At 38.5% G+C, this 8,290-nt stretch overlaps 1 protein-coding gene and 1 pseudogene across 3 annotated transcripts; both read right to left on the minus strand.

Annotated features, from left to right (window-relative positions):
• Window positions 1-1,366: 1,366 nt before the first annotated feature.
• LOC141602138 (two-pore potassium channel 3-like) lies at window positions 1,367-3,228 on the minus strand (annotated as a pseudogene).
• A 929-nt stretch (window positions 3,229-4,157) lies between these two features.
• Window positions 4,158-7,450, minus strand: LOC141600385 (3-hydroxyacyl-[acyl-carrier-protein] dehydratase, mitochondrial-like). 3 transcript variants are annotated; one of them, XM_074420616.1, is made up of 4 exons: window positions 7,324-7,450; window positions 7,074-7,211; window positions 4,509-4,624; window positions 4,158-4,407 (listed from the first exon to the last, which is right to left on the minus strand). In XM_074420616.1, the coding sequence occupies exons 2-4, from the start codon at window positions 7,203-7,205 to the stop codon at window positions 4,314-4,316; spliced, it is 342 nt and encodes a 113-aa protein (XP_074276717.1). In that variant the 5' UTR covers window positions 7,206-7,211; window positions 7,324-7,450; the 3' UTR covers window positions 4,158-4,313. The 3 variants fall into 3 exon arrangements, with proteins under 3 accessions (XP_074276717.1, XP_074276715.1, XP_074276716.1); XM_074420614.1 differs by having other exon boundaries at window positions 6,948-7,211; XM_074420615.1 differs by having other exon boundaries at window positions 6,948-7,238; window positions 7,324-7,449.
• Window positions 7,451-8,290: the final 840 nt, after the last annotated feature.

Genomic DNA, 8,290 nt, shown 5'->3' on the forward strand with positions numbered 1-8,290 from the left:
TAGAGCGTCATGGCTGGTGGTACACATCCTTTAGGAACGCCGATGAGGGCTATGTCGTCCACAAAGGGGGAGTCTGCATAGCTGTCTCGTGCCACTTTCTTTAATGGACGTGCTATGCCTGTTATCCTGTACATCAGGTCCCTCAGCTCCTGGTACTGCTGCTCCAGCGAACTACCTGCTCCTGCAAGAGGGTTAGAAACAGGTGGGAAGGAACCAACATGTGTAGCTCCTAACCAGGGTCCTCCAGAAAATTGGCCAAACGCTGGGTGACTTGTCACTTGTGTTGCACTGATTATAGATCTTGGCTGCCATCCTAGTGACTGCTGCAGGCGTCCGATCCAGGCTCTACTGGTGAATTGGCTGAGTGATGAAACTGCTGTGTTGATGACAACTCCAGATTGCCATTCGGATGTCTGGTGCATGGGTGTTCCTGCAAAAGGTGGATAGTCAGATCCTGACGGGGTGTTAAACAAAGCATTACGATGTCTGCTGCGCAGTGGGTGGGTTGTCAAATGATAGACATCCCAATCCTCTGGCTCAATTGGTTCTTTGGATCTTTGCTCTGCAAGGTCTAGTCAGTGACTAGTTCGACGGAATTGATCTATTTGATCCTCCACCGCCGATCGGGTTGAGCCTCGGTGTCGATCTTTGGTTTGGTGAATCTGTTGTCACGATCCGAGCAATCGAGTTCGGTTGTCTTTTCTCGGATCCTCAACGGCGACGCAGAGTATCCATCCCCTAAATCATCACTGCACGGTCAAGCATGGAGGTCCTCTCGCTTCGAGAAAGTCGCACTGATCCCTCCGGGTCGGGGCTCGGACGCAGACTTCACCTCCGTGGCCGCTTTCCCGCTAGATCCGGGGTGGTGGGCGCGCCGCTTCCTTGGGTACTGCGGCGGTTTCGAGGCGAGAGGAGGAAGCATGGTTGGGTGACATCTTGTGAAACCATCTGGTTGGATCTTTGGAGGAGCGCTCATCGATCCAGCAGACGCAGGAGAAGGTCTGCTCCGGAGGAAAGGGCGACATGATCTAGGTTCTTTGGAAGGATTATGGTGCTGGAAGGATTCTCGCCGGTTAGGACATGGTGGGTGGTTCGGTCTTGCGAGATTTGGCTATAGAAAATGATCACTATGCCCCACGGTGGGCACCAAACTGTTTTGGTAAAAATTTACCGATTATGAATTTAATTAGGTGAGTGATAGTGATTAATCTATGGCCAATTATGATTTGAATGCGACAAAGACAATATATGTATGAAAGACGAGATAGAAGAATGACACGGAGAATTTTTTGATCCTATGGCTCTCCATCCGCCACGTCATCAATCCCTCTTTATTGCTCTCCCCCAATCAACATCCGCCACGTCATAAGTAATAAAAGATGTAATTTTATCCCTAACAATATTTATGCAATGATTAAATTGTTAAATATATAATCTCGTGCAATTTTGTTGCACGGTATAAAACTAGTTAGAAAGAAACATTCCTAAATCTATTGCAGGAGGACGACGACACACACGTAAACGTAATCTCGCCTGTACATCACCTCTGCATAAGCAGATCGACTTGACAATAACAAAGTTTTATTTACTCTTCCAGCCAACCATAAGAAATGCTCGATCCTCCTAAACCCTAATAACCCCTAACTGTTACAGTTACCTTCCAGCCTTACAGCCTGTTCTTAATTAAGACACCGTTTTCAACTTCCCAAGAATAATGTAATTTTTCGTCATGAGGGAGATTATAATGCTGATGGGTTTTGTAAGCAGGCATGAATACCATTTCGCAATGACGTTAACAATTAAGTTGGCAGACATCTGCTACTATGATGGCATTCCTCTCTTGTCGAGCCTTGCCAGTTGCGATTACTATGCACCCTTTGTCAACAAGATTTTGAATCAAAATCGACCAGAAGCCGTCATTTTTTTAACAAACTGCTGCAGCTCAGTGATGACTGTGCACGAGATCAGCTAACGTTATCTTACCGCAGTTTCCGTTATGGAGCTGGTCAAATTTGTTGCAAATAAGAAGGATATCTTTATCTGACACCTTCCCCATCTCCTTCAATTTGTATATCACTTACTCTGATTTACTGCAGAAAATAACCAAGTAGGGTCAAAATTGACGAACAAAACCCCTACAAAATCACAAAATAAGCCTGTGACATTCTCCATTAATATGTTGTACAATCAAAAGGAAGGGATGGAAACAAAATTGATTGTATGACAAAGGCAAATGACCAAGTACATACACATACCTCACAAAACCATTATTGTCAATATCAGCAGCAAGAAACTGTGACACAGTCATATCCTGACCGAGCACCCATTTCGCCAACCTCTTATGGCGCTTATCAACTCTAGCCTCAGCCAAGTAAAGAAAAGCCCTTGCAACAGCCAGCGTAAACACAAGCAGCCAAATCGAAGCAAAGATACGACCATTCAACGACCTGAATGCTCTATCCCCGTATCCCACTGTCGTAACCGACATGACTTGAGAGATAAAATGCATCCACCCAATCAAGTTTCTCAACAAAATGCATAACTCCCACCCCAACCCCTATACACGAAAACACTACCCCTAATGCCAACGCAACCTTCAATCTAATTCTCATCCGTCCTTTCTTCACATCAACAATTACTGATTTAGCCTGTTTCCCGGCCTTAACCATCCTAAGCAAATAATTCTCTTGCGAGTCAAGTGCGTAAGTAACCATCCCAGTAAGCAAACTATCAATAAAACCAAACCCAACCAAGACGAACAAAACTGAGAACAACTTAGTGACAGTCGAATTGGGCGTAATATCACCATAACCAATAGTGCACATAGTAACAATGCAAAAATAGAAAGCATCAACAAAAAGGATGAGTCTCCCTCACACAAAAGTTATGCCTATTAAACCAATATATGAGACTCCCAAATGACAAATAAACCAAAAGCAACAAAAAAGCCTGTCTAACAATAGCTTTTGAAGTGGGTTCAGGCTTATCTAACACCTGCTTAACATCGACATCGACAACACCGACATGATTAAGGATTGCCAAAGCAGGAGCAGTTTTTGACCTGTGTAAGTTAGATTTTCTCCATTTGTAATTTGGATCAATCAACCACTGTTGCTGATGCTGTGACAGTGATGATTGGTCCACAACGAAAGGAACATTATAATTAGAATTCAAATGACTACAATCAGAGGAAGGTGACAAGATTTTAGGAGAATGGTAAGGCAGTCTTTGATTTCAGGAGGAGTTAATGGAAATATTTCGTGGTTTTCAACAAGTGTTGATAATGTCGATGGTGATGGTGGGGTTACTTGAAGTTGCTGGTATCTTCAACAATGGCAATAGTGGTTCTTTTTCCGTTGAGGAACACATAATAAGCTTATCGTGAGACCGTCTCATCTGGGCATTTCACGAAACTACTTGTTTTCGCAATTACTTTGATGGGTTTTCAAGTTTTCCACCATTTTCGTGACAAAAGAAGACGAGCATGGATAAAGAAGGGAATTAAATAATCAAAGTAATCAGGGAATAGTCAGTCATTAATTGCACCTAGAAAAGTGTGATTGCGAGTTTTGCGACAAGGAGATTGCAAGAGCAGAAAGTGTGAATTACATAAATTTATCATATAAAATGAAGCGGTGTTGTTGGAAATTATGGACCAAATTATAGTTTATTGTTTCTTGGAAATTGTCAACGATAATATTTTCATATTCAAACAAAAAGATTACAGAGTAAAGATGAAGAAAAGAAAAAAGGGACGAGTTGATGTTAATTAATACCCAAATGGTGAGCGTAACAAACCGAGCCACTTTGTAGCTCAATACCTAGATTAAAGCCAAAAAAAATTGTTTTCACTAATCCGTCACGCTACAAAATCAAATATGCAGCTCAAGGAAAATTTAAACTAGTTTCAATTTTTTAACTAATCTTATTTTAAAAAAAAAACCAAAATACGCTAATATAAAAATGTTTACTTTAAACATCAAAGTGTCAAACATAATTGATCTTGCATTTTACGGTGGATCTCTTCATCTATTTGAATAAATTAGTAGCAAAACTGCACAGTGGCTATCATTAAATTCAATAGAACTACAAAAATGGGGAGAGGGCACTAAATCTATTCACAAATCCTTAAAGAACAACAAAGAACACAATAACCGGAATGCAAAAAGAGAACTTTCTTTCTAACATTAGTAATTGACAAAAAAATTGAACTCAAAGACAACAATAATTTCATCCATGAAAAAAAGTTGGTCCGACAAAGGCACCACTACAAATTTGAAGCTCAAAAATTAACCTCATCATATAACCACATGCTACTCCAATTGCAGTGTAGGTAAGATTGCCATAGCCTCACCATCAAGCACAAGGAGACTGTCTTGTTTGAAGCATCTCGTCGAGAACTTAACCCTGATAAGCCAACAAATCATAAAACAAAAGTTGTCCAAATCAAGACCAAAGATGGTGAGATTAATCAAAAATGTTCTTGTTAGTCATGGTGAACGTCTTACAAGTGTTTCTTTTTAAAATCTCTCATACTGATGGCTTCTACTTCCCCACAAATCTCCTCTCCGATATAGACAGGTTGTTTGAACTGTAGGTTTTGTGAAAGATACACAGCTCCTGGCTACAAACATCAAAAGCATGCCATTAGGAACCACAATCATCCAAACAAATTTAACTTCCATGAAAGACACAGTTTCGTTAATAGAACAAAAGTCGGAAAGTTCCCAGGACTTGGGTTAGTTTGCCGTCAGCCCAGATGTTCTTGTAGATTTAAACATGTTGAGATTTTAAAACTGACAACGGAAATATCATTACTAATTTCAAGAGTAATTGTTTACCTTGATTTCTAACAACAATCCTTGATCAAATGGGAGCTACAATTAGCCTGAGTGGATATGAATATTACAATTTCAAAACAATAGACGATCGCGTATGAGTTATTACATTACTTTCTATGTTTAGCCCGATTTGAAATTCACCATTTATACAGCACATATTATACAGTTTTACTAGTAGCAATCGACTCTTGAAAGAAACACAATTATTCACCATCTGTGACACTAGATGTAACCTAGACACCTTTGATGAAGCATCCAATCTATCAATGACCTCTAAAACACGTATCCAAATTTGCAAACAAGAAGATATATATGCCCTCTGTAGTTTCCTTTTTGTTTTCTTTTCTTCTGGGTAGAAATTCAGATTTTGCATTTCAACCAAAACAAAGAACAGCAGATTCTTACAAGCTAATATAACCTATAAGACTTATGGACCATCTCCTCTTCGTTACAAGACTTCACACAAGCATAAATTCTACCACTAACTACAAAATAAATATAATTAATCCTCGGAATCCTCTCTTGTGAAGATAGTAAACAATAAGATTTATGGACTATCTCCCTACAAACATTTGTAAAAACCCTCGGATTTCTCTATTGTCAAGGAAAGTAAACTATATCAAGCAGAGAATAAATAATCCATTTCTTGCGCCAGCTTTAACCCTAATTTTGAGTTACCAGCCACTACAGCTCTTGCCTAAAACTACAAGCTATGCGAGTAAGCCCATTCCATAAAAGATTTTGTTGGAGAACCTCTTTCACACAACGTCAAAAAATAAATGGCCAGTAGATTCACCATCATAGAAACAAAAGCATCTATTCACCAATTGATAACCCCTAGGCCCTAGAACAAAGATTCTCAACAATTGCGAGATGATTCTGACTTAGAAAAACACTTATAACAGAATGACGAGGCACAGAGAAATCCAAAAGCACAGAACACCCTTTTACTCTCTTTTTACTGAAGAAGTACCTGGGAAAATGATCACAGGCAGGTCTGGAGAGTCCAGGTACTTGCGTAATTGCGTACGGTAATGCTCCAACTCAGGTATGAGGATCACACACAACTACCGTGAGTACGGATCCAAGTGTCGGATTCTTAAAACCTCAAAATCAAAGACACGGAGACACATTTTTGAAGGATCCGAAATTTGAATTTGGACTCTACTAGGGATGCTGTGATAATAACTAAATTATTATTTAAGAAAGAACTTTTTGAAAGATGAAAGAGATATCTATTTTTATCAAAAAGTCATAGCCCATAAGAAATGTTATGGTCAACTCTTCACGTGCCCCCACTTCTTAAAACAAAGAAAATAAAGTTCCAACCATCATAAAATCCTCCAGCCATTTCTATTCATATATTGATAGATAGAAGAGAAAAGTAAATTCCCAATCCTAATAAAACTTAGGCTGATGCACAGTTTACTAGGTCAGTCGTGCACTCATGCCTCCTATTAATGGTACAAAATTGATTCCTAACCTTCAGTCATTCGAGTATAGTATTTAAAAGCAAAAGGCTCAATTAGTTTTTGTACAATTCCGAAAAAACCATACAAGTTGCTTCTTCTTCCCAAGCATGTTTAGGAATCTGTTCATCTAGTTTGTCTTGCAAAGCCTTCAAATTATGGCCGAAGAGCAGTTGTTCACCCCTTCAATGTCACTCCCCAATCTGATTCACAGCCACCATCTAGGCCACGAACATTTGAGTCTTATTTCACTAAGCCATGTCCAACCCATATCCCGGGTCCAAACTCGTGTCATGTCATGTAGGCACGATCAAAGGGTGAAAGGAAGAGTCCGAGCACCACAACTTGTGTACAATAAGTCGCAGGTTCAAACTACCCCATAATAATTTTGCCATTCTGGCTATATGCCTCTTTCAACACCCGAAAAAATATTTGGAGACTCAGATGGGTGACAAGCACCAAAGAATTCCATTATGAGCAAATCTCATAGCCACAACTCATAGGGTGTAACTTATTATTTTAATACGGGCATGGCGGCATTGCAAGCAAATAAAGAGCATCATAAATATAAATAAGACAAGTTTGAAGAGAATTAGGTAGTGTATAAAGCGAAAATAAAAGATTAGATGCAACATACAAAATGAGAGGAGATAATACGAGGAAACAAGGAGGCAAGCAGCATTCCATGAACAATTGGGTGTTGAAATCCGGCAGTTAGAGCGCAATCAGCATCAAAATGGAGAGGATTGAAATCAAGGCTAACCTTGGAGTAATCGAGAAGATGAGGCATTGAGAAAACTCTAGTTTGCTTAAATGTGTCCCCCAATTTAAGGAAATTAGGGTTAATAATTGAGCAGAATTTGAAGGATTTCACAAGCCTTGATGGAAGTGTCATAACACCCTGACTCCCAAACCAAATTAATGAACCCTAATTATGAAATGCTGTAAATTTAATCCTAATACTTGAAATAGAAACAAAACATGATACAGCAATAGAAAATGGGAGATTATACCTGTTATATAGATAATGAAGAAAGAGATAGAGAAGAGGTAATGGCTCGTGAACAAGAGCAAGGCAGCTGGTTGGTGAGAGAATGGAGTCTATAAGCAATGAAATCAAGAGAAAGACGAACATGACTTGGTTATACACCATAGCCTTATATGTGTACTAGTTTTAAACCCGTGCGTAATCGCAGGCGTATTTAGTAGGTATTAATGTTTTTGATCATTTTTTTTTTTTTTGCATTTTATTGTAATTATCTAGTTGGTCTAAATCAGTGATTAAATTGCACGAGTATGTATTTGAAATTTTGGTATTAATGTTTTTGGATGACATTTTTTTTACATTTCTAATGTAATTATTTAGTTGGTCTAAATTAATTTCATTTATTCCGAATGTAAAAGTATTTCATAGTATTTTTGCTAAGACGGAAATTGTCGCATGTTTGTATTGGCGGACGATTTGAGAAAATTAATTCTTTGCACACCAACGGGTCCCACCATAACTTGAATTTAAAAAAAAAAATGTACAAATGATGTGGCGCGTCCTGCATTCAGTATTGTCTTCTGAATTAATAAAGATAAGATTCTGTGGAAGTTGTACCCTATCTTGATGATGAGTTTTAATTGGGGTAAAATTATATTTAAATTATATTTTAGTTAAATCTTCAGGTAAAATGTCCCTTATTAAAGGTAAAAAAAATTTAAAGATGGTGTTTTGCATCTTTTTTAAAAAGATGTGTTCGATAAAAAAATCCTTTTATTTACTCTTCTATTTTATTCAGATGTGAAGGCATCTAAAGTTAAGACGGTCTTAATAAAAATTGGTGATCTCCTTTTCTTATCGGTCTTTAACAAGAATTGGTAATCTCCTTTTCTTATCTTCAGGCCGATGTCGTGTACAGGGCGAAGCTAGTACCTATTTCACCACTCCCAAATTCATTCAACTTTTCTCAAAACAAAAAAGGGTGTTTATTTTCG

The sequence above is a fragment of the Silene latifolia genome, chromosome 9, assembly GCF_048544455.1.
Source record: "Silene latifolia isolate original U9 population chromosome 9, ASM4854445v1, whole genome shotgun sequence".
Taxonomy (NCBI): Eukaryota; Viridiplantae; Streptophyta; class Magnoliopsida; order Caryophyllales; family Caryophyllaceae; genus Silene; species Silene latifolia.

Bases quoted from the DNA above. Each gene is read 5' to 3' on its own strand.
- LOC141600385 (XM_074420614.1), bottom strand. From the start codon at position 7,205: ATGACACTTCCATCAAGGCTTGTGAAATCCTTCAAATTCTGCTCAATT. The intron at 4,625-6,947 runs GTATGTTGCATC...TGATGTTTGTAG, and splicing joins GTATTATCTCCTCTCATTTT to CCAGGAGCTGTGTATCTTTC. The intron at 4,408-4,508 runs GTAAGACGTTCA...TTGGCTTATCAG, and splicing joins GATTTTAAAAAGAAACACTT to GGTTAAGTTCTCGACGAGAT.